Source organism: Vicia villosa, linkage group LG1, assembly GCF_029867415.1.
Source record: "Vicia villosa cultivar HV-30 ecotype Madison, WI linkage group LG1, Vvil1.0, whole genome shotgun sequence".
NCBI lineage: Eukaryota > Viridiplantae > Streptophyta > Magnoliopsida > Fabales > Fabaceae > Vicia > Vicia villosa.
In genome coordinates this window covers 234,741,550-234,768,241 of record NC_081180.1, presented here as the reverse complement: position 1 = coordinate 234,768,241, position 26,692 = coordinate 234,741,550, and the positions used below count along the sequence as shown (strand labels likewise).

At 37.4% G+C, this 26,692-nt stretch overlaps 3 protein-coding genes across 3 annotated transcripts; 2 read left to right on the top strand and 1 right to left on the bottom strand.

Annotated features, from left to right (window-relative positions):
- Window positions 1–6,810: 6,810 nt before the first annotated feature.
- Window positions 6,811–8,652, bottom strand: LOC131596719 (uncharacterized). Its single transcript, XM_058869466.1, has one exon. It carries the CDS (start codon window positions 8,650–8,652, stop codon window positions 6,811–6,813), a length of 1,842 nt encoding a protein of 613 aa, XP_058725449.1.
- An 8,168-nt stretch (window positions 8,653–16,820) lies between these two features.
- Window positions 16,821–21,683, top strand: LOC131644986 (COP1-interacting protein 7-like). Its single transcript, XM_058915622.1, has 9 exons — window positions 16,821–17,088; window positions 17,208–17,384; window positions 17,547–17,674; window positions 18,086–18,138; window positions 18,226–18,275; window positions 18,385–18,537; window positions 19,010–19,251; window positions 19,323–20,926; window positions 21,197–21,683. The coding sequence occupies exons 1-9, from the start codon at window positions 17,030–17,032 to the stop codon at window positions 21,365–21,367; spliced, it is 2,637 nt and encodes an 878-aa protein (XP_058771605.1). The 5' UTR covers window positions 16,821–17,029; the 3' UTR covers window positions 21,368–21,683.
- Window positions 21,684–23,026: 1,343 nt separating this feature from the next.
- LOC131623794 (uncharacterized protein At4g04980-like) lies at window positions 23,027–26,397 on the top strand. The gene is made up of 8 exons (XM_058894810.1): window positions 23,027–23,168; window positions 23,316–23,507; window positions 23,596–23,821; window positions 23,902–24,847; window positions 25,081–25,246; window positions 25,409–25,573; window positions 25,674–25,826; window positions 25,937–26,397. Exons 1-8 carry the CDS (start codon window positions 23,103–23,105, stop codon window positions 26,147–26,149), a joined length of 2,127 nt encoding a protein of 708 aa, XP_058750793.1. The 5' UTR covers window positions 23,027–23,102; the 3' UTR covers window positions 26,150–26,397.
- Window positions 26,398–26,692: the final 295 nt, after the last annotated feature.

Sequence of the window (26,692 nt, the reverse complement as noted above, 5' to 3'; positions counted from 1 at the left end):
ATTGGCCCAATAAGAGTTATAGGAGTTATTTGGATTATTTGGAAAATAAAGAAAAAGAAAAGAAATAGGTTTTTGTTGTACTGTACGAAGAAAATAAGGGTTTGGAGGAGAGGTGAAGAAGAGAGCCATGGCGGAAGAGAAAAGCCAGGGGAAGTCCAATTTTCGCAGCAAGTTTCTGTGGTGAGACACCTTAGCAAAACAAACGTTTCTCCCGATCCAACCGTTGGATCATCGTGGTTCTTGGACACAGCGTTCCAGACTCGTAGAGGTAACTTCTAACCGGAGCGATTTTCGTTTTGATGATTTTAAGTCCGTCTGACAAAACGATTTCCGAACAGGTTTTTGGTGCGTCTCTGCACGTTGTTAGAAAAGATTTTCGGAGAAAAGTTGGAAGCGGCGACATAAGCTATGGCAACCGGGAGAGTAAAGGAATCTCCAATCCAAAGGTAAGGTGGGGTTCTTACTCTATAACCGGGGTTATGATGAACACGTATGTGGGATGGGGTTTATGAATTTGCCTCAGTGTCGGTGTTTGATTATGTGGTTGATTTTGAGTCCTTGGTTGTTATTCATAATTGGTTGCTCCGTGTTGATTTGGGGATGATTTGTAGGTTGCTGTTGTATTGTGTTTTAGTGGTGGAAAATTATTATGTTGCTGTTATAAATGTTGTGTTCTTGAATTAAGTTGTAGAAATTCAATCAAATGAATTGGTAGTAATGCTTATTATTAGAAATAGTTGGCATGTGGTATAAGTTGCAGAAAGTGGAAAATAACACGAAGGAGCAGTGGAAGAAGTATAAAGTAGCAGGCTGAATCGGTAGCCTAATTATAATGCGATAAAAGTAACTGTAGCAATAATGATGGCTTATATAGCGGTAATTCAAGTAACGGAGTTGTTGATAATTAACAAATAATAATAATTAAGTTGTTGGTGCCTTAGTGGTAGATGTTGATAGAGAATATTAAGTTGATAGCTGCAGAGTTGTTACAACCTTGGTAGGAATAATTTGGTAGTAGTATAAGGACCGATGATGTAAGTTGGTGGACAATTAAGTATAAGTTGTTGAGTAGAATGTAGTATATGTTGCTATTAAGTAGTATAAATAAGACTTATAATAATAGTCGGTATGAGTAAGCGTTGTGTCGAGTTGTTGTTGTTATGTTGTTTCTAGTATGTTATTATTGAACATGATATAGTTGAATATGTTGTTAGTAAGTTGTTGGGAATATGTTGTCGTTGTTGAACAAGTTGTTATTACTATGTTGAAATGTTGTTGTTATACGTTGTTGTTGAATTGTCGTTGATTACGTTGATGATGTTGTAGGCCTATGGCCAATGTTGAATAAGTTGAAAATTAATTATGTTGTTCAGCGTTGTTATTGTCCCGACTTGTGGGCATGTTTAAGTTGTAGGTCGTATGACCAATGTTGGATTAAGTTGATGCATCTGTTGCATGTTCAAGTTGTTGTTTACGTTGTTGTTGTCGTTGTTGTTGTTGTTTCGTTGTTGTTGTTATGACATTGTGGTTGTTGTCGCATGCATACATTTGCATTGTTTACGTTGGCCTAGATGGCACCTGATTACGTTGGCCTAGATGGCACCTGATTACGTTGGCCTTGATGGCACCCTGTTTACGTTGTTGAAATGCCTCGATAACCTGGCATATGTTTACGTTGGGAGTTTTACTCCAAATGGTACCACATGCATTTGCATAGTTGAGTCACATTCGATTTGTATGTCTGAGCTGTTGTTGATGTTTAAGTTGTTACCGTTGTTGTTGTTGTCGATGTTTAAGTTGTTACCGTTGTTGTTGTTGTTGTCGATGTTTAAGTTGTTATCGTGTTGTTGTTGTTGTTGCTATCTGATAAATTGTCGTTTGATATAAGTTGATGTGGTTATAAGTTGCTTTTGTGATTAAGTTATTGTTGGTTATAAGTTATGATTGCCATTAAGTTGTTATTGCTGTTAAGTTGTCATTACTGTTAAGTTGTTGTTGTGATCAAGTCGTTGTTACTAAGTTGTTGTTATTAAGTTGTTGTTATTAAGTTGTTGTTATTAAGTTGTTGTTACTAAGTTGTTGTGATCAAGTCGTTGTTACTAAGTTGTTATTATTAAGTTGTTGTTATTAAGTTGTTGTTACTAAGTTGTTGTTGCTAGTAAGTTGTATTGATTTAAGTCGCTTACTCGTTGTTGTATAATTGCTATGTAAAGTGGTAGAATTTGTATAATCCTAATCTAATATACTGTTTATCATACACCTGTTTATATTGTATGATATCTCACGCCTTCTGTAATGATGTTACCTATTATGGGTAATTGAGCAGGTACTCAAGAATAGCTGTGGAAGCGAAGTAACTTTATGAAGTCTTTAGTTGCTGTTAGTCGATTGGTGTCTTGCTCTGATACGTAGCACTCGGGATGGGATTATGATTGTTTATGTCGGTCATGTTGTTGTTATTATAAGACGATGAATAGTTGTTATTATTGGTTGTTGAAATTGTTTCTAATTGTTGTTATTACAATAATTCTTGAATAATTATAAATTGAAGTTTCGATTTTAGTTGGATAAAGTTTATATGATTTATAAGTTGTGAACGCCGAATGCTATGTATCATAATAAAAGCAAATATAGGTTGGTTGTTTGTTGGAATAAGTTGAGAATGTAATGCCTCATGTTTAATGTTTGAAATTTCCGCATTCTGATTTAAATATAACGTTGGGTAGATTTGGGGTGTTACATTAGTGGTATCAGAGCAGGTCGGTCTGTCCGGCCAGTGTGTATAATGTTATTTATCCCTTGGTACGCAACAAGTGTGTACAACACTGTCGGTACTTGTTTGTTTTCTAGTCGTTTGTTTGTAGGAGTGGGCTTGAAGCCAAGTGGGGGAGAAGCTAGCGCTTCTCTTGGATGTTTCAAGTGTGAACAGTTGGTTCGGTGTAATAGGAATTGCATAAGTGCGAGTATTGGCGAGATGGCATGATTTTTCCAATTTTGAAGGAAACACGGATTTAAGATTTTAATGTCGCGGTAGAGTTGATGTATCCTTGAGATGGAATAACTGTGACTTGTCGTTGGACGAGAGGTTGGATTAATTAGAAGATACTCTTGGGAGTTAACCGTTCGAAATCAAACCAAGCGAAGTTAGGAATTGTTTGGATGAGTCGATGCGGATTTTTATGCCGGTAAGGATGGTTGGGAATTTTTGGAAGCAAGGGAGAAAGGTAGAACCCATGTTTATCACTTCCAATCTGTATTTTCGTATTTATGGAACAACCTTCACTAATCAGGTGATAACTTTTCGCTCGTAACTCCGATGGAGACGATTCTGGACTTTTCGGAAAGCTTGCGAAATTCCCTACAGTTTTCATATAAACTTCGTCTGCTACATGTTTTCGACGAGGGAGAAAGATGCGTTTGAAGTTTTGGGTCTGATGCTGAATTTAGTACAGACTGGTATACGGGATTCCTTGACCAGCCATGTTATACAAGTGATAAAGTGCGCTATTATAGTTTAGTAATGATGGGTTATACTTCATCATGATTGTCGGCTAACTATTGACAAATTGAGGAACTGATCACCCTTAATCTCTTGTTAATAGTAGACGGAATTGTATTGGATGTTATGTACTTATCTTACTATCTTAATGGTGTGTAAAGTGATGGATGTGAATGAAACTTGGTTGAAGCTTGTGAATCATATAAGTTGGCAGGAACTTTAATGAGGACAGGGAACTAAGGTTGGATGATCAGAGTTGCGCAGCTGAAGCGTGAGGTGTCAGGATGATTGTGTCGGATAGATTTTCGAGGACGAAAATATTCTAAGTGGGGGAGAGTTGTAACACCCCGAATTTAATTAATTAGTTAATTAAATTATGGAAGGAATTATTTATTGGATTTAGCTGAAATTGGATTATTATGCTGATCGAAGATATTAAGTTTAAGTCGGATTTATTTAGTCGGTTTAATTGGAGGATAATAGTAAGAATAATATGATTTATTTATTGGACTAATTGATTTAAGTGAATTGGGTTGGATTAGTGTGTGGTAAATAGCAACGAGGAAGTGTGAATGATTGGCCCAATAAGAGTTATAGGAGTTATTTGGATTATTTGGAAAATAAAGAAAAAGAAAAGAAATAGGTTTTTGTTGTACTGTACGAAGAAAATAAGGGTTTGGAGGAGAGGTGAAGAAGAGAGCCATGGCGGAAGAGAAAAGCCAGGGGAAGTCCAATTTTCGCAGCAAGTTTCTGTGGTGAGACACCTTAGCAAAACAAACGTTTCTCCCGATCCAACCGTTGGATCATCGTGGTTCTTGGACACAGCGTTCCAGACTCGTAGAGGTAACTTCTAACCGGAGCGATTTTCGTTTTGATGATTTTAAGTCCGTCTGACAAAACGATTTCCGAACAGGTTTTTGGTGCGTCTCTGCACGTTGTTAGAAAAGATTTTCGGAGAAAAGTTGGAAGCGGCGACATAAGCTATGGCAACCGGGAGAGTAAAGGAATCTCCAATCCAAAGGTAAGGTGGGGTTCTTACTCTATAACCGGGGTTATGATGAACACGTATGTGGGATGGGGTTTATGAATTTGCCTCAGTGTCGGTGTTTGATTATGTGGTTGATTTTGAGTCCTTGGTTGTTATTCATAATTGGTTGCTCCGTGTTGATTTGGGGATGATTTGTAGGTTGCTGTTGTATTGTGTTTTAGTGGTGGAAAATTATTATGTTGCTGTTATAAATGTTGTGTTCTTGAATTAAGTTGTAGAAATTCAATCAAATGAATTGGTAGTAATGCTTATTATTAGAAATAGTTGGCATGTGGTATAAGTTGCAGAAAGTGGAAAATAACACGAAGGAGCAGTGGAAGAAGTATAAAGTAGCAGGCTGAATCGGTAGCCTAATTATAATGCGATAAAAGTAACTGTAGCAATAATGATGGCTTATATAGCGGTAATTCAAGTAACGGAGTTGTTGATAATTAACAAATAATAATAATTAAGTTGTTGGTGCCTTAGTGGTAGATGTTGATAGAGAATATTAAGTTGATAGCTGCAGAGTTGTTACAACCTTGGTAGGAATAATTTGGTAGTAGTATAAGGACCGATGATGTAAGTTGGTGGACAATTAAGTATAAGTTGTTGAGTAGAATGTAGTATATGTTGCTATTAAGTAGTATAAATAAGACTTATAATAATAGTCGGTATGAGTAAGCGTTGTGTCGAGTTGTTGTTGTTATGTTGTTTCTAGTATGTTATTATTGAACATGATATAGTTGAATATGTTGTTAGTAAGTTGTTGGGAATATGTTGTCGTTGTTGAACAAGTTGTTATTACTATGTTGAAATGTTGTTGTTATACGTTGCTGTTGAATTGTCGTTGATTACGTTGATGATGTTGTAGGCCTATGGCCAATGTTGAATAAGTTGAAAATTAATTATGTTGTTCAGCGTTGTTATTGTCCCGACTTGTGGGCATGTTTAAGTTGTAGGTCGTATGACCAATGTTGGATTAAGTTGATGCATCTGTTGCATGTTCAAGTTGTTGTTTACGTTGTTGTTGTCGTTGTTGTTGTTGTTTCGTTGTTGTTGTTATGACATTGTGGTTGTTGTCGCATGCATACATTTGCATTGTTTACGTTGGCCTAGATGGCACCTGATTACGTTGGCCTAGATGGCACCTGATTACGTTGGCCTTGATGGCACCCTGTTTACGTTGTTGAAATGCCTCGATAACCTGGCATATGTTTACGTTGGGAGTTTTACTCCAAATGGTACCACATGCATTTGCATAGTTGAGTCACATTCGATTTGTATGTCTGAGCTGTTGTTGATGTTTAAGTTGTTACCGTTGTTGTTGTTGTCGATGTTTAAGTTGTTACCGTTGTTGTTGTTGTTGTCGATGTTTAAGTTGTTATCGTGTTGTTGTTGTTGTTGCTATCTGATAAATTGTCGTTTGATATAAGTTGATGTGGTTATAAGTTGCTTTTGTGATTAAGTTATTGTTGGTTATAAGTTATGATTGCCATTAAGTTGTTATTGCTGTTAAGTTGTCATTACTGTTAAGTTGTTGTTGTGATCAAGTCGTTGTTACTAAGTTGTTGTTATTAAGTTGTTGTTATTAAGTTGTTGTTATTAAGTTGTTGTTACTAAGTTGTTGTGATCAAGTCGTTGTTACTAAGTTGTTATTATTAAGTTGTTGTTATTAAGTTGTTGTTACTAAGTTGTTGTTGCTAGTAAGTTGTATTGATTTAAGTCGCTTACTCGTTGTTGTATAATTGCTATGTAAAGTGGTAGAATTTGTATAATCCTAATCTAATATACTGTTTATCATACACCTGTTTATATTGTATGATATCTCACGCCTTCTGTAATGATGTTACCTATTATGGATAATTGAGCAGGTACTCAAGAATAGCTGTGGAAGCGAAGTAACTTTATGAAGTCTTTAGTTGCTGTTAGTCGATTGGTGTCTTGCTCTGATACGTAGCACTCGGAATGGGATTATGATTGTTTATGTCGGTCATGTTGTTGTTATTATAAGACGATGAATAGTTGTTATTATTGGTTGTTGAAATTGTTTCTAATTGTTGTTATTACAATAATTCTTGAATAATTATAAATTGAAGTTTCGATTTTAGTTGGATAAAGTTTATATGATTTATAAGTTGTGAACGCCGAATGCTATGTATCATAATAAAAGCAAATATAGGTTGGTTGTTTGTTGGAATAAGTTGAGAATGTAATGCCTCATGTTTAATGTTTGAAATTTCCGCATTCTGATTTAAATATAACGTTGGGTAGATTTGGGGTGTTACACCACCTGCAGCGGCCTGGCATTCGGGGAGTTGCCCTTGTCGGAGCTCCGACGGTCATTCCTTCTGGGAGGGTCTCCTCTCTTTGTGTACTTAGAAAGGTGACCCTCTTTGATCAGTGTCTCGATGGCGTCCTTCAGGTGTATGCACTCATCCGTCAGGTGCCCGTGGCTCTTGTGATACTTGCAGTATTTGGACTTGTCGGTCCCCGGCCGGGAGGGATTCGGCTTCGGGGGCCTGATGTTGGAGTTTCTGAATTCGGCGTTTATGCACTCGGCCAGGATCTTCTCCCGTGAAACTTTCAAGGGGGTATAGTCGTTGAAGCGCCCTGCTGGCCCTCTGCGCTCCTTTGTGTCGCGGGACCTGTCGTCCCTCTTTCTCTCGTTTGCTCGGGGCGCGGCGGACGGGTCTTGGCTCGAGCTCCGAGTAACGCCATTTCCCCTTGATGCTTTGACTGCGGCCGCTTCGCCCTCCTCGAAGGAGATGAAAGCCTGCGCCCTTTTCAAGATGGCGTTCATAGATCGCATTTTTTCGATCTTTATCGCTTTCCTGAATTCGCTGCCGGGGAGGAGCCCTCGCTCGAGGAGATACCTTTTCATGTAGTCGGTCGTCTCCACTTGGACGGCCTCCTTGTTGAATCTGTCGAGGTAGTCTCGGAGAGGCTCGTTGGTCCCTTGGACCACAGCTTCGAGGTTTGCCTCTGATTTCGGTTGACGGCGGGAAGCAGTGAAGTGACTCAGAAAGAGTTCCTTGAGCTCGGCCCAAGACGTGATGGAGTTAGGAGGGAGATTCCTGTACCAGGTCATTGCCCCCTTCCGGAGCGTGGTCGGGAAGATCCGGCATTTGATGGAGCCGTGGACGACGTGATACTCCATGACGGCCTCCAGGTTTCTGATGTGATCGTCGGGATCTGTAGTCCCGTCGTACGCATCCAAAGTCGGGGGTTTTTCCATTCCTCGGGGAAGGCGGGCCCTTCTAATGCTTTCGGACAAGGGGCTGCGGAATTCCTCCTCGTCGCTGGCACTCGGAGAGATCGAGCGTGTGTTGCGTCGGGCGGGTTCCTCCTTGCGAGGTTTCCTCCCTTTCCTGGCGAGCCTTCTTTCCTCTCTGTCGGGAGAAGGGCTCTCCTCGTCTGCGGGCTCAGGCCTCCAATTTTTCCTGCTCTTTCGCAGAGGGGAGCGCGAGTAGGACCTCTGGCGGCGGGATCTTTTCGGTGGAGATCGAGAGGAGGACGGTGAGCGTCGGCGAGTCCTCCTAGGCGGGGAGCGCGAAGAGGAGGAACGCGATCGACGGTGCCTCCGTGGGGGAGAGCGGTGACGATGCCTCTTCTCCAGTTTCTCAATCCGTTCGCCCTGGAGTCGGATGAGGCGGTTGGTCCGCTGCAGCTCTTTGAGGATGACGAGGGCTGAGGGGTCGGTTTCCCCACGGGCATCTGTAGCATCCCGAGTTTGCCGATGGTGAGTTCTCGGTCTCTCACGGGAACGGGTGGAGGAGGAGGCAGTCTGCCCGTCCCTGTGGTCAGTCTCGTGTTGGACGCGAGTCAGCGGTTGTTCAGGCTGGGTTTGGATCAACTCGGCGTTCCGATCGTTCCGAGCTGTGTCCTCTCCGTTGTTCTGAGGCTGGAGCTGCTCGGCCTCATCATTCTGAGCCTGCTCGACGTGTTGAGGTGGTGGTCTTCTGACGGATTGGGGGGTCTCATGACCTGTCCTCCCATTCCTTTCAGCAGAGTGTCGTCGACCTCCCCGTCGATGCAGAGCTTGGCTGGATTCCTCGATCATGTCCGTAAGACGGAAAGGATCGGGGGTCGGGACGAGGACAGTGTTGTTGTTGTTACCGGCCATGACGATCGAAGGATGGATTAGCTTTGATCTTCGTTTCTTTAAAGATGGGGAAGCTTGATTCCCACAGACGGCGCCACTGATCGTACCTGATCAGAAGAATCGTCAAGGCCTGCTCGGATGCTGGTCTTCGTAAAGTGAGAAGGGGGTGTACCTGCAAGGTACTCCGATGCCAAAGTGAGTAGATGAGCAAAGGAGAGCAAGTACTAGCTAAGGTTAGAAGAGAATTGAATACCTGACCCTCTAGTCAAAGAGGGTATATATAGCCCCCAGCGCTGGGCCATGATCTCGCTATTGGGTTGGATTCCCAAGCCCAACTAGGAGACTGCCAGGTTTCCTGAGCGGAAATATCGGAGGTGCGTGTACGCCCTCTGTCCTGGTTAACCGCTCCGAAGTCCAAGGGAAGACGCGGTCTTTTAGGAGCCACGTGGGATCCGAGTTGTTCGGAGGGTTGGATATGAAGGAGCCCCGCGCGGAGCAGGGTCCTCGGCAAGGATGACGTCCCGGGGGAGAGTTAACGCCGAGCAAGGTCGTCCGCTCCGGGTAGGGTGTTAGTGCCGAGCAAGGCGTGTCGGGGAGGCAATGAACTATTCATGGGCCATGGGCCTCTGAGGCTTATTGGGCCGAAAGCGGTGTTGGGCCTAGCCTTGGCCCAGTCCAGAACAGTGCCTAAAAATATTAAATGACTATTATATCCTTCCCTTAGACTACCTGCCCTCTTTATGGCAAGGGACAGTCTTATGGCGAACGATAATTTCTCGATGACCCTTAGCATCCAATTGAAAGACTTCCTGCTCTCTCATGGTATGGATAGACCCTTTCACCCTGAAAAGCTAAAAGAACAAATCTCAAAACTTAGGGTAGTCGCTACTAATTGCTTGCTCTAATTTCAAAACTCTTTCCCACTTTTTTTTTTTCAAATCAAATTCAAAAAGACTACGCTTATTTACAAGCTAAAGTTCTTCTTCAAAAATCTTTTCTAAACACACACGACACTTCAAACAATTCAAAAGTGAGCTAAGCAATTAAGAGCCCGTGGAAAACCATGGATGCAAAGGGTGCCTTACACCTTCCCTTTGTATAAATTACCCCTCGAACTCAAAATTTCTTTTAAAAGGTTTTTCCTGTTCTTTTAACCTTTCTTTAAATTGGATAAAATAAAAGTCGGTGGCGACTCTTGCTTAACCGCAACATTTCTTTAAAGTCAGTTCACCGTATTACAGACATGCTATATTAGGACATGTCAACCCTAGAGCTCTAAAGAGCCTCTCTCAATTGTGTAATATCCATTTAAGCAATAAAAATGTCACTGATTTTGTAATTCATGTAGTGTTGGTAGATCTAACTAGTTATTTGTCCTGTTGTCTAATACCAATTAAACACATTTGATTGAGATAGTTAGTTCACACTGATCTATGAGGAGCCTCACTATCACCCTCAAGTGGTGGTTACAGCTACTATATTGCATTTGTGGATGTATTTCCCAAGTACACTTGAATATATTTGCTCAAGTAGAAAAGTGGTTCGATCTTTGCCTTCAACTTGTTTCAAAGTTATGTTTAGACACAATTGCAAGCCAAGATCAAGGCCATTCAGTATGATTTTGGAGGAAAATTCATATCATTCACTAAAATACTTTAGGAACAAGGTATCATGCATAGGTTAGCATGTCCTCATACCAAATGGAACAGTTGACAGGAAGCATAGATAGATAGTTGAAATGGGACTCACTCTTCTTGATCATGCTTCATTAACTCACCCTTTGTGATCACTATTTCACTACTGCAATTTACTAGCTCAACATGCTACATACAAGTGGTCTCCATGATTATGTATCTCCTTTCTAAGTTTTTCACAACAAGCAACTAGATTATCAATCATTGAAAATCTTTGGGTGTGCATGCTTTCCACACTTGAGGCCGTAAAATAAGCATAATCAGAAATTCATGAGCACTAGGTGTGTCTATTTAGGGGTCTCTCCTAAATACAATTGCCACAAATGTATGAATATGAAGGGAATAATATTTATCTCCAAAGATGTGGTGTTCAATAAAAATGACTTTCCATTCAAGAACGACCTCCAAATTGGCGATCATTCTGGATCAACCTTACAACTTCATCAGGTTTAGTTTCCTAAAGTTCTTCTCTAAACCATATATGTATCTAACACAAGTATTCATACTTTATGCCCTCATACTTGACTTAATATCTCTGCATCACATACAACATGACCTAGTACCGAACAACATCACTCTTACACATGACATAGAACCAAACACTTTAACACATACACCCTCATCAACAAGTAATCCTTCCCGTGTATTTGAACCTGACATGTCATCATTAAATTCTACCTTACCACATGATAATGAAGTCATCAGTTCATTCTCCATCATGTTGTCCATTGACCTATATCACAAGTTACCTTAATATAAAGTCCACTAAGTCAAATATACCTTATTAATTCATGTCAGGGTCAACAAATTCCTTGTCCCCTTCATTTCATAGTCAAGCCACTTAAGCACCTCTTGTGCGAAATGAATATCCAATGTTCACACGTGCCAAAATAAGAAAGTCTAAACCTAAGATTTTACACGCTCCCATTGAACCAAACACAATTAATCAAGCATTTTCTCAATCTCATTAGTTTGAAACCATGAAGGTTGAATACGATTCACTTATGAACAATGGCACATGGAATCTCACCTCTCTTCCTCCAAATCGAAAAAACAATTGGGTGCAAGTGGATTCTTGTAACACCCTGGATTTCCGCTTACCCCGCAGGGCTTCCGGCCTACCAAGCATGTCACCAGCTTAATCAATAATCCCCCCTAGGTCCGCTTATCGGCTGCCCAGGAAATATTGTTTTTGCCTCCCGCAGGAATCGAACCACGTACCTAGGGGTTAAGTACATATTTATAGCAATTCCTGCTACCAATTGACCATATGCTCAATTGGTAGCAGGAATTGCTATGAATACGTACTTAACCCCTAGGTACGTGGTTCGATTCCTGCGGGAGGCAAAAACAATATTTTCTGGGCAGCCGATAAGCGGACCTAGGGGGGATTATTGATTAAGCTGGTGACATGCTCGGTTGGCCGACACGGTTGATGCGTGCAGCGGATATCGGGGTGTTACAATTCTCAAGGTCAAAGAAAATCTATATGATAGTGTAAACAAGTATAAGGCAAGTTCAGGGTTGCCCAACGTAATGTGAGGCCTAAGGCGACTATTAAAATGAAGTTTTTTTGTTCATCCATTATAATTAAATATTTGATTTTTAAAAGAAGTTCTAAGATTTTTTTACGACTAAATTTTTTGATATCTACTATGAAACTAATGTTAATTTTGGTAGTTAAATTCATTTTTTTTATCAAGGTTTAATTATCTTTCAAAATATAAAATTGAATACGAAATCCTCTTTATACGGTGAGTATTGTTGTCAACTCTCACATATTATATTGATTAAACAAAAACCTTTGTATTTTTTAAAGCTTTTATATAAGTAAGAGTAAGACAAGTAAAAATGAATTTTTACAAAATTAAAAATAAAAATGATTTAAATAATAAAATTTATAATTATCAATAATTATTTAAATTAAAATTATAAGAAATATAATTTTTGTTTATACCATATTTTAATTATTATATAAGGTAAGGATTACAAAATATATTAAATTTAAAATTAAATATGAAATTGCTATTATGATTATATCAATAAAAAAATTTAGGGTTAATAGTAATTCACCCCCTGTAATGTTAGCGAATTTTGCTTTTCCCTCCTCCCTACCTTCTGGCAACGATTTTTTCAAAAAAAACCGTTGCCAAAACCTGCCTTTAGCAACGGTGGGGGGTAAACCAAAACACGCTCATATTACAGGGGGTGAATTACTATTAACCCAAAAATTTATTCAATAATAATTTATCTATTCAAATTATTCTAGAGAAATAATTTATTCCTCATTAAAAAATGAAACAATGTTTCAAAAAAAAAATTCAAAAAGCCATTAGTTCCTAATAAAACTTCCTCTTTTGTAGGCCTACCAAATTTGAACACAGGACTTTCTAAATAAAAAATCATTTCTTTACCAACTGAGCTAAGCAACCATCTATACACAATTTTTGTTTTCAGACAAATTTACTGAATTTTAATTTTTGAGGCCTAAAATATCTTTAAAAAAATTCTTTTTTAAGGCCAAAGGCGAGGACCTAGTCCGCCTTACCCTTGGGCCGGTCCAAGGCAAGTTTAGTTGCTAGAGGATTTCATTAACAACCTGAGTTTGACTTTCATGAGACATTTTCACTAGTTGTTAAGTCTACATCAATTTGAGTTATTTTGATTCTAGCTCTTACTAACAAGTGGGAAATCCAACAAGTTGACATCAACAATGAGTTCCTCAATGGAGATTTGCAAGAGGAGGTATACATGCAACAACCTCCTAGCTTCGTGGACTCAAATTCTAATATAGTTTGCAAGCTAAGAAAAGAAGTTTATGGGCTCAATCAAGCTCCACGTGCATGGTATGGAAAAACTGCATCAGGAACTAATTCACTTTGGATTTGAGTCTTGCAAACGTGACCATTCTCTTTTTTTCTATAATCATCGTAATGTTACCTTGTATGCTATTCTATGTGGACGACATTATCATGATAGGATCCTCCTCTCGACTAATACATGAGATCATCAACAAACTCCACTCCAAATTTGCACTTAAAAGTTAGGTGTTCCTCAATACTTCTAGGTATTGAAGTTCATCATCAGGACAATGGTACACTTCTCCAAGGTGAATGTGACTGATGTAAAAGGTGTGGTTACTCCTATGTTCAGTCAATGTAAATTGAGCAAACATTGCACAAATGTAATTCCAAATCCTCTCATGCATCGTTCCACAATTGGTGTCTTATAATACTTGACACTCACACAAACTGACATAACATTCTCAATTAACGAAGCTTTTCAATTCATGTTCATGCCTATCAATTCTCTGTTACTTGAGTGGCATAGCAACACATGGATTGTTACTTGCACCAGTCACACATCTTCTGATGTTTTCTCTGCATGCATATAATGACTATGATTGGGAAAGCGACCCTGATACCTCAGACTATTGTGTTTTCTTTGGTCCCAATCTTGTAGCTTGGAGCTCGAAGAAACAAATGCTTGTTGCATGATTAAGCATAAAAGCTGAAAACCGAGCTTTGGCACACACCACATCAGAGTTACTTTTCCTTGAATCTTTTATTTGTGAGCTACACATTGAGTACCTTGTGCCTACTTTGTTGTGCGATAACCTCAGTGCAGTATTACTTTCCCATAATCCGATTCTCCATGCAAGAACCAAGCACATTGAACTAGATATACATTTTGTTTGGGAAAAAATCGTGGCCAATCACTTCCATATTCAACATGTACCAGGTCATGCTCAACTAGTAGATGCACTCACTGTTAGCTACAAATTCGACGCTATACAAAAGGATGGTATTCAGGAGATAAAGGATTGGATGATAGGAAGAAATATTGACTTCGACGAGAAAACATATTTTCGACAAAGTCATTTGAAAAGAAGTTAGTCACCCTGATAGGGTTGATTGTGTTATCTGGGACTTAGAAATATATTTAAGTCATTCAAACTTGGAATTCAACGAAGTGAATTTCGAAATAGGAGGGATTTTTGGCCTTACCTATTCCTTGAGAAGGACGCGTGGAGGTTTGCAAGAGGCAAAGCGCATGCAGACGAGAACATGTCTTCTTCAGAGTAGAAAACCGCTATAGTCGAATTAGTATATATAGGGATCTTAGTAAATAGATTTTTCGTGTGTTCAACATTGTGCAAATTCTCAAAACGTACTCAAAGTATCTAGCGTATTGAGAAACGAGCCTCTCTGAGAATGTATGTTTGAAACACCATTATTTTCAATTTTAAAGCAGTTATTCACATTCAAAGTCTCTTACAGTTTTTCTTTATCTTTCTTGTCGAAAACCCTTTACTTTCCTTGTCCAACTTTATCTTTTGTCGTCCTTTACTTTCAAACACAAACCTTTACACTCATTTATTTCTTTTCTTTTAAGATTAGCTTTACATTTAGGTCTAGAAAACCTAAATACATAGAAATTGAACACATATGTCTTCAGGATCAATCTAGTCGATTATGTGAGTAACCAAAATATTTAAATTCGAAAGACTAGCGCTTATTTATCAAAATCAAGGGTAAACACTCACCAAACCACTCCCAACAACCTCGTTCACTGATTTTCGAAACAAACTTAAAGTAGTTTTGCTCAAATCACCACGATCTTGTGGGAGCATAACATAAAGAGTGCATGTGTGTGTATGGTAATGCATTATGCATCATTATGCTAAGCTATGAGCATGACCACACTAGGTGAATAACTAACTTTGAGTTTGTTATAACCAACTCAAGTGTTCATAGTTTATATGAGAGTGAAGCCTCTTGCAATGTAAACTAACACGAAAGAATATACAAAACAATCAAAGTTTGCATAGTGTTGATGAGGCGCTCTCTCTTTCTTCTTCACTAACAACAATGTATCATTTAATTATATTTTAAAGAAAATACAAAAGTTAAGACTAAGACTTTTTTGGTAAAAACGTAGTGATTAATTGATAAGTTAATTTATAGCTCACAAATCTATAAATCAAATAACAACATATAAATTAATTGATTAAGTTACTATTTGTATTTAATAAAAGTAGTGGATAAATTCAAATAATAAGTCGAGCAAACATAAATATATGTTTGGTAATGAATTTGAAACTTCATTTTCACATTCCAATGCACAATTGATATGAAAATTAGGAAGCCAAAATTTGCAGCTTAATGAAAAAATTGAGTTTTCAATCATCCAAGCTCAATTTCACACACTCCCTAAGTTAATTGTGCAATAACAACTTATAAAGACAAACAGATAGATACCTATCATTTTCAAAAGCATTTATTTTATGATAAAATGAACACATCCTTTTCCAATAGTAGTATTTTCAATAATTAATGATCCTCTTTTGCAAGAAATATAATAGATGACCAACCAATAAACAGATAGACCTCCCAATTGTCATCTGTCAAATAATAATGTTTTGGAAACATACTTTTGGACTATACGGTTCATATATTAATAAAAAGTTAATAAAATTCATGACCAAAAAACAACCTATACTCACATAGTATCTTTTTGTTTTTTCACCTGCCGTCATTAATATATACAACAAAAAACAACTAACAAATTTTTTTTAGTACCTTAACATTTTATTTTTTCTATAAATTCATTGACATTTATCATAAAAATTGACTCAGTCGATAAGAAGATAGTTTATTTAAAAGACAGATTTATTTGAAAGACCGTGAATTCAACTTTTTCCCTCTTCTGATGTGAATTTTTTTAAGTAGTTAGTAAATACTTCTATAAATATTCGTTAAACTTTAAAATATTTGTTGATCTTGATGATTTATTTAAGTTTGCTATAAATATTTATTAAATTTTGAGATCAGTTAAGATCTTGATGATTTCTCGGAGCTTAGAATCAAATGTGTCTTTCTTATATAAACTAGATATATTTATGCAAACTTCTAAGACTATTTTCTCGCATTGAAGATGATCACAATGAATAGAAAAACTCTCTACACTCAACTACAAAGACTAATTTAACTAATTTCTCGAATCAGAGAGAACTATAATAAGTAAAAAAAACTCTCGGGACGCGACTGCAAAGACTAATTCCTCGAGTCGAGGGAGATCAACTGTAGAGACTAATCTCCTGAGTAGAGACGACCACATTAAATAAAAAACTCTCTGCGCGCAACTACAAAGACTAATTTTTCGAGTCATGTATGATCATAAAAAACATAAAAGCTCTCTGCATATAACTACAAATACTAATTCTCGAGACGCAGAGGATCACAAAAAGAAAAAAACTGCGTAAAACTGGAGGAAAATCACAATAGGCAGTAAAATTCAGCCTCCAAAGATAATGTATTCATGTTACGTGCACCGAGCCGAATTCAAACTCAAAACTTCTAATTAAGTTGGAATATACCCTTAGCATCTCCCATTGAGAATCAAATGTTTTGAGAAAAATTACCTTATTTTCCCTTAATAGATACGCACGTTATGAAATAAACAAACAGTTACTACTAACTTACCACTAATAGTAACACTGATGCATTGCATGTGCCCTTTGAAATAACAAAAGACGAATCGCCGACTTCACACTCCATCCATGTGCGATGCTTCATATTCCTCTGCTGTCTTTGTTTCCTTCTCTCTTTCTCTCACATCTTCTTCCACTACACATGACTCATCTTCACCTCAAATCAACCCCTAACCTTCTTCAACAACGTTAAACATTGTCAACTCTTCCCATGGATTCCAACACCATTCTTGATTATGCTTTGTTCCAACTCACCCCAACCAGAACCAGGTTAGTTTCATCATCATGGCACAACCCATTTTGTTATTTTGACTTATTTTGTTGTTTTCTTCTTAAAAATTTGTGCTTTTTATAGAATCACTTATAGGGTTGTGTTTGTTATTTTGCAGATTTGAGCTTATAGTGTTTTATGGAGGTGTTCGTGAGAAAGTAGCTTCTGGGCTGTTTGAGCCTTTTGTTTCTCATCTCAAGTTTGTCAAAGATGAGATCTTGAAAGGTGGTTACTCGATTAGGCTCCTGCCTCCAAACAATACTGCTTTCTGGTTCTCCAAATCGACATTTGAGAGGTGATTGATTCATAGTTCTTTGGTTTTAATCAAATTTGAAGAACACTAGAATTGATTTTGTAGATGAGTTGTTTTGAGATGTTTTTATGGATTTAGTATTGTATGCAAGAGATGTGTTTTTGGATCGAATTGTTTGTGAAGGTGATTTTGTTTTTTTGACAGATTTGTGCGGTTTGTTAGCACACCTGCAGTTTTGGAGAGGTTTGTTAGCCTTGAAAAGGAAATTCAGCAGATTGAAAGTCAATTTCAAGCGAACGCGTTATCGATGTCGGTAACAATCCCGGAAGAAGGTATATGGTTAGGAGTTGCAACATAATTCATGTTTTGTTGATGTTACTGTAAGAAATGATTAGGTTTAGGTGGTAGAAGCAACTTTTTTAGAGCTTTTTTGGTTATTTATCAAAGAAGCTATCAAGGTTTTAAATAACGGCCGCGGCCGCTTTGCACTCGCGTACAGGCTTTCGCAATTTCAGTCGGCACAAGTGTTGCGACACTGATTGCGGTCATCGGGGTGTGAACTAGCTACTGTTTGTTTTTTATCATAAAACGGTGATAACAGTATCAGTATCGACACCTTTCTATGCTGGTTTGTTGTGGCCGTTTTCGCGTTAACGGGCCTTTTTTTAAGACCTTGGAAGCTATATTATGTATAGAATGTTTAAGTGAAGTTAGTTTTGCACTAAAATTCTATTGTGTATCAGGAAACTTGCCACAAACCAATGGCAACACAAGGAGGTTAAGTGATTCTACAAAGGTAATTTTTCTCGCTTAAAATACGTCGGAATTACTTAAAGATCTCTATCGATTTTATTTATTATTTCATGTTTTGTGTTTGCATCAGTTGAATGAAGTACTTGAAGGGGTTGACATTAAAGAAGAGGAAAACTCGAAGTAACTTTCTACCTTTTGAATAGTTTTTCTCGTTGAAATCTAGTGTCTACTTGTTTGGTTAGTTCATTAGAATCTGTTTCTAACACATTCGATTGTTTGTAATTATAAGGATTTCGCTGCAACGTGTGTTGGACTCTCGAATAGCACTACTCCGAAAAGAGCAAGCGATGGCGTATACACGAAGTCTTGTTGCCGGTTTTGATATCGACAACATCGATGATCTTGTATATTTTGCAAATGCATTTGGAGCATCGCGTTTAAGGTATGTACCGAAAATATACAACTTATAAGTTCTTACTTTGATGCTTACGGCGATGCTATCTAATCAGAAAATTACGTGTTTTTGTGTTAAATTTGTCTGATTCTTAAATGGTTATGTTCTTCTTGCCGATTTGCGCAAACAATACTCGTTTTTCTTCCAAAACGACAGAAAAATAATCTTGACGATTGATCCTACTTTGTAGATTGTGAAATTTCTCTTGTCTAAGGAGATTGAAGGTTCAACCAATTTTTGATGTTAGTTCTCTCATTCCTTACAAATATAAGGATAATCGAGAACACATTTGTGCGAATTTCGATAAAATATTACTCTTTTCTTACAATGATATACGACTTCATTCAAAACTCGCATCCGATATTTGTTGATTGATGGAACTTGCCTCGTTAAGATGAAACCTTTAGTTGAGTTTCGACTTCGAGACTAAATTCTAAGTCGTGATTTTCAATGTTTGTAGGGAAGCTTGCAATAATTTTAAGGAATTGTGGAAGAAAAAGCACGCGGACGATCTTTGGATTCAAGAAGTAGCTGCAATGCAGTCGAACTTACCGCCAGGACTCTCGTTTTCTGGATCATCGGGAATTATACTTGCTAATGACGTAACCGTTCATGATCAGAATAACAAGAATAATAGCTCTTCGGAAAGTATTCCTTCGAGCGACGAAAATGCATTTCTTGAAACATCAAATAAAAAAGAAGGTATTCTTCTATTCTCGAAAATGTATTTGAGCGTACAATGGTTTTTTAATCTCGATGAATGTTTTGTGCAGATGTGAATTACTCGCACGCGGCGAATGTTCATATGCCGATGCATATGCCATGGCCTTACAATGTACCGCCGTATATGTATAATCTTCAAAATCCCGGTCAGCAAATGCCATCATACCAAGGGTATCCTCCTTACCTTCAAAATAATATGCATTGGCCTTCGAACATGGGAGCGAACCAAAAACCGTTGGCGACTAAAAGAGATAAATCTCGTTATAAGAAAGGATCCGAAGAATATGAAGAACCGGAAACAGAATCCAGTGATCCTGATTCGGGGAGTGAATCTGATTCGGTTAAACAGAAAGACTCGAATGGTTCTTTGAAGGATGAGAAGAGGAAAAAACACAGAAGAAAATCGTCTGGAACGGTTGTGATACGTAATATCAACTACATTACTCCGAAAAGGAGAAATGGAAATGAGAGTGGAGGTTCTGATGATTCTTCTTTAGAAGACGACGTTGTCTTCGACGAAGAAACCATCAAACAGAAAGTCGGTGTTGCACTTGAATCACTGCAGAAGGTTCATAAAGGTGAAAAACGCAGTAGTCGAAAAAAGTCATCGGCTAAACACAATGTAACAAAATCGAGTGACGATGCTGAGGAAGATGGGAACAAAAATGGGAACTGGAATGCATTTCAGAGCCTCTTGAAGATAGATTCCGAGACCGAAGTCGACGGATCAGAACAGACGCAATCGATTGATGTCCAGGATGAACATTTTGCGTCGAGCAACTCTGAAGGAAGAATATCGTCTGCTGCTAGTTCTGCTCCAAACATGGATTTCAATGAAGTTCCGAAGAATCGCGAAGTTGGGAATGACTCCTTCATTGTGTCTCAAAGAGACGGAGGTAATGGAGGCGGGTCGAAGATGGACGGATATGTAGAAAACTTTAGTCCGATTACAAAGATCAAAGAAAATATCGGCGAAGATGTATTGTTATCACACATATCAAGAGAACCGAGAAATGAACTTGGTGATCCGTTAAATACTTTTGCTGCCGATTCATCATTACAAACCAAGGGAAGAGGATCGGAAGATTGGTTTATCGTTGATAACAATTTGGAAACTACGAGAAGCCACGATTCTTCGATTGTGCCTATAGTGTTTGATTCTCCCCACACTGAAAAACGAAGCGAAAGAAATACTATCGATGATTCCTTCATGATACACGGTGATCAGTTAGTAGATAACAATCTCTCTGATTCGCAATGGAAGACAGATATGAGTATGGTTGAAAATCTAACATCTTCCAACAAGGTAGAAAGTGACACAAAAGAAAAGACCCCGGTATCAAAGATAGAGGAGCCGAACGATCTCTGTGTAGTTCTACGACGCGATTCTTCTGGATTTGATTCTGTTGAGGCCTCGAGAACCATGGACTATGAAATCGACTTTTCTTACTCCGAACCAGATAGAAGAACTTCTGTCGATGATTCGAGCGTTAATGTGAATAACGACAATCTTCCAAGTAGTCCAAAGAAAAACAGCGCGGTTAAAAGCAAAGTCTCGCGATTACCTGCAAAGGGCAAGCCGGAAATAATTCCTAGAACCCGAAAACCATCTGTTCCAAGTAGGACTATAGTTCAAAAGAGCCAAAGAGAAAAGGTATTGTGAATTTTTGATTTTTCAGTTGCATTGTTATATTTTCTCATAACATTCATTCATCTAGCTTTTGATTAATGATTAATCATCTATGAAGCCCGGACACAGACACACATATACCGCACACGACACTAGTACCAATATGTTGACACTAATAATTTCAAAAAATAAATAAATTGAACGCAAGCAAAAATGTCGTTGTCGTTGTCAGATATGCCTTTTTTCAGAGGTGTCGGTGCTGCAGAATTAATCATATTGTGATTTGGTAAACAGGAAGATGAAATCAGGAAGAAGTTGGAAGAAAAGGCGAATGAACGACAGAGGAGAATAGCCGAAAGAACTGCATCTTCTGGCGTTGTTCGAGCCGTGCCGGGGAAAACCGATAAGAACAAGACTCAAACTGTTAAAGAGACAAAGAGAATCAGTTCTGTTAAGAAAGTTTAGAGAAACTGGTTGATCAATGTGTGGATGAATGCATGCATATCTTATAAAGTATATAGGTTATGGTGAATCTATAAGGTAAAGTGTATTTAAATGATTGATGATTGTGATTAAATTAAAATTGAAATTATTTGTTTTGTTTTGTATAAATAAATTATTTTAAGGTCATTGGAATTTTTCAGACCTATATATAGTTGCTCAAAATTGAGATTTGTTTTGAATTTTGATTCATGGTTTGTATATTCAGGATTCTTTATTTTCTGTAATGTATGAAACATTTGTATGCGCAAACAATAATGAAAATTTGTCTTTTTTTTTATTTTGATTGAATTTTCAATTTTACTAAAAATAGTAACTAAGATGGGTCAAATGGAAAGAGATTTGGATCTCGGTCACTAGTCAAGCACAAGATCTTAAGTATGAGCGGTTTGAAAATTGTAAAATCTAGATTGTTAGTACGACACTCAATATTTGGCCAAAGGGAAAAAAGGTATTTTTATACCATCACATACACGTATACATGAAAAATTGTAGTACTGACAAAAATGATTCTGAACGTTTTTTTTACGATTTTGTTTCAAAAAGCTCGATCTTGACCATGCCAGCAAGAAAAACAATCTTTCTTTGATCGTAACACTCTTAGACATCCTTAGCATGTAAGATCTTAAAATCCAACACTCGATCTTAACTACACTGCTCAGAAGTTAAAACTTGATTTCAATTCTTGCGTATGAGACTTAATGCCATCCTCTTCTGGTGTAATCAACATTTAAAACTTCAAATTTTATCATAATTTTGATGCATTAATTCAACTTACAAATGCCTATTCTCTTGAGCTTAGCACCTTATTTTGAATTTGAATTTAAGATTTCACATTTGTGTAGTCTTTGACGTTATTGTCATTTTTTATTTTGTCTACGAATATAATTTTTTGTGTATAATTTAATAAAATATGAAAGTGAAAAATATAAATAAAAAAATAAAATTGTGAATTAGTAATAATAGGGGACTAAAATTGTTTTATTTTGGTAAAGTAGAAATAGTACTTACAAGATAATAAGTTGCAACTGTTTATGAGGAAAAATGTTGCTATAAATCAATCATTCACCAAATTCAACAACCGAATGCACTTAACAAACTATAACAATAATGTTAACTAATTTGTTAATTGTTAGAACTGATTAAAAGGGAAATTAATTATATTTAGAAAAATAATTAGAGACGTAACAACAATTTCTAGTAGATGTAAAACAAAACAGAAGCAGTTCAACATTCTCTTGAATAATATTTTTACATCTATTAAGCATGTAACAAAAAAAAAGTTCAAAAAACAACCATTATGCCAGTAATAAGTTAATTTTTTTTAATTAACATAACCTCTTATATTGAGAATAAATACATCAAAAAAAAATTATTTAGAAAAAACACAAATTTTTATTTCTAGCAATTCTAAATAATTTGTCATGACAAATACAGCTTCAGAAACTCCACAACACATGAGTGGAAAGGTGACTTTACAATCCTTCATATAATCAAAAAATAAATGAGTTGACCCTTTAATTGCTTGCATGTCTTGTATTTTGATTGTGTCAACGTTAATTGAATGTTTCTCTTGTGAAATATTTTATAGACATTTTTAATTCATTGAAACTTTTACGCGTTTTCGTGATGTTTATGGTTTGCACATCATGTTTTGGTTCTTTTATTTCAGAGTTTTCTTGCATTATAAGCAATTAAGATGTATTCCGCTAGATTATGTGGTTTGAAGCCGTTACTCTTTCGTCGAAAATCAGGTGTTAACGAGGTAATTAATAAGGATTTATCGTTCTTTTGTTATTATAACTTTCAATTTCATGAAATTTTTTTTAAGGGTAGCAGTGCAGATTGTTGTCTGTTTGCTTGCTATTTCGGTATAATCTTAGTTTGAGTTGTTGATTACACATATATGCAGTCAATGAGAAGTTCAACCTCACCAAAGAAGTCTCCAAAGGCTAACAATGATGATTTGAAGTGCGAGTCGATGGAATTATCATTTGTAGGTATGGATCAATTGATGTTAATGATGGAAGTTCATAAGAAAATCTTTGTGTTCCGGGACATCATGGATCTTGTTCCTTTGCCAACTTCCGCTTCCTTACGTCAGGTACGATTACGACGCTCTTCACATATTCATATTGAAATAAACATAATATTCTTGACTTTTCTGTAACATTGTTTTTCATATATTGTAGATGGTTATTACAACGTTAGAAGATCTTCACCGGCTTTATCCGGTGATCATACCGATCAAGAAAGTCGCAAATATCAACGATAAGTCTACCGATCAGGGTCTTGCCTACTTCTGCGAGGCGTTAAAGTCTCTCGGAGAATCATGGTTGATAAGCGATTTCATGGACAAGAACACCAGCGAGCTACCGATACCAATGTGCAAGGATAGCACCAATATGAAGGAATTAGGTACGATTGCTTCCTTGTCAAGGAATTAATAATCACCGACGGAATATGAATTTAAGATACTATTTCAATTTTTTTCGCAGGTGTGACTATGTTGGCTACACTAGAATGTTTGATTAAGATTGCGTGCGAGAGATTTGATGACATGGAAGAAGATTCGCCGAAGAAAAGTTTCAAATCGTCGTATATCTCAGATATAAGCCCTTCTTCTCCTCTCACGCCAACATCGGTTCTACCAGAACCAATGGAATACATTGCAAAATCAGCATCTTGTAGCCCAACACTTAGGTCTCTAAGAATTCAAGGCGTGGAGAAGCTGAATCCAATCGATTTAAAGCGATTATTGTACCATATGTCAGCGCAACTCGTTGAAACACGAGACAATAAGATCGAAAACGAAGAAGTTATAGATGAAGAAAAGGATCAAAAAGTTGAAAATTATGAAAAGGATACAATAACTGACTTGGACAAAACTTTTCCTTTGCCGCTGCCACTGCCGCCTCCTCCTCCTCCGCTTCCACCTTTGTCCATAAAACTTGGATCACCTCTGGCTCCTCCACCGTTGCTTGGAAATGGAAGCGCTGTACCGCCTCCACCTCCGCCTCCGCCACAACCACTACCTCCTCCACTTCCACCATCAGCAGCAGTTTGTTGCATTCAGCAAACTGAAGTGGCAGTTAAGATGCCGGCACCTCTGCCAGCGCCACTACCTCCATCAATTCCACCACCTCCGCCGCCTTTGTCCATGAAACCTGGATCTCTTCCAGCTCCTCCACCACCGATGCCGTTAGGTGGTGCACCGCCGCCGCCTCCATTGGGAGCAGGGAGATCCTTAAAGCCTAAATCAACTACAAAACTGAAAAGATCAACACAGTTAGGAAACCTGTATAGAATTCTCAAAGGAAAAGTAGAAGGGTCTAGCCTCAAAGGAAAATCATCTGGTGGAAGAAACACTGCAGTTGGAGCAAAGAGCAATGCCAATGGAGGAAAACAAGGAATGGCTGATGCTCTAGCAGAGATGACAAAAAGGTATACTCATAATAGTTAACAGTTAAAGTCTCTCTAGCACCGACACCTAAAAAAAAGGCGTGTTTGTGTCTGTGTCTTTGTCCGTTTAATTTATTTATTTTTTCAAATTATTATTAGTGTCAACGAGTCAGTATCAGTGTCATATGTCTGGTATCTGTGTCTGTGTTTGTGCTTCTTAGGTTGAATTTGAATCCAATGTCTCACTCATCTCTCTGATTATTCATTTTTACTAGATCATCATACTTTCTACAAATAGAAGAAGATGTTCAAAAGTACACAAAAAACATCATAGAACTAAGATCCACAATCACAAATTTCAAGACCAGCGAAATGACAGAATTGATCAAGTTCCACAAAGATGTCGAATCCGTTCTCGAGAATCTAACCGACGAATCTCAGGTAAGTTTAGTTTCAAATCTTCATGTCCCTTAGAATTACACTACATTTTAAAACATTTATCATACTAGTACTATTAATATTGTGAATCATGCAACGCATGGTGAGCGATTAGTCGAAAAAATGTACATCAGTTATGATTCACTATAATCTGTTCATGTATAGGTGTTATCGCGGTTTGAAGGTTTCCCGTCGAAGAAGCTTGAAGCTATAAGAATGGCAGCAGCACTCTACAATAAAATGGATTCAATACTTAAGGAGCTTCAAAATGTGAATATTCTTTCGCCGGTGACTCTGGTTCTTGACAAAATCGAACGTTACTTCAATAAGGTAACCCGAAAATCGCTTAATATGAACATGCTATAAGCTATTTCCTTTGTTTGCATGAACTCATTCAATCAATACTAATTCAACAAGATCAAACAAACAGATCAAAACAGAATTAGACGCTTTGGAGCGAACGAAAGACGAAGAAACGAAGAAGTTTAAGAGTCACAACATCGAGTTTGATTTCTATATCCTTGTAAGAATCAAAGAAGCAATAGTTGATGTTTCCTCGAATTGCATGGAGCTGGCACTAAAGGTTAGAAAAATGTCATCATACAAAAACTTGAGACGGCTCTGATAAATAGAAGTATCGACCATATGCGAGAAGGTAGTTTAATATAATATTGCATTTTGAATTCGATGCAGGAAAGGCGCGATAAAAATACCGAATCAAATTCGAATGGTATTAGTGATCAAAAACGAAAAGAATATGGTAAATTGCTATGGAGGGCTTTTCAATTTGCGTTTCGAGTTTATACATTTGCGGGTGGACACGACGATCGCGCCGATAAGCTTACAAGAGAATTGGCTAGGGAAATTGAGAGTGATCCAAATCAAATCAGCCAAAGTCATGCATGATCTTCTTCTACAAAGATTATTGTAAATAGAAATAAAATGATTATGTAATATATGTGTATGTGCATGTGTGGATTAAAGTATTGACATGCGCTTAGATTGTTAAGTGGAGTTTTAGTTTTGGTTTTGATTTTAAAAAATTCATCCAATTTTTGTACTTTTTCGAATTATTGAAAATTGAAGACTAAGTTTTAGCACGTCCCGACCTGCCAAAGCTTAGCAAAAATATGTGTTTGAATTATTGTGTTTTTCATTGTTTTCTTCGTATGCAAGTTATCTTCTTCTTCAAGTTTTCGACGCAGAAATTAAGATGAGAGAGTATTGTAAGAGAGAGATTGCGGTGCAGTTGGGGGGTTAAAATCACTGAAATCCAGCCCGTATTTTGGAGGGTTGTTTTTGGGTTATGAGACTCTCATGAGTTTCTCTTTAGGCCTTGTGATGTGTTTTTTAGGCTTAATCTTAGCATGGTTCTTGTTGCACAATTTTTAAATGCTTCTACAGTTATCCAACATTGATGTTTGCATATATATATATATATATATATAT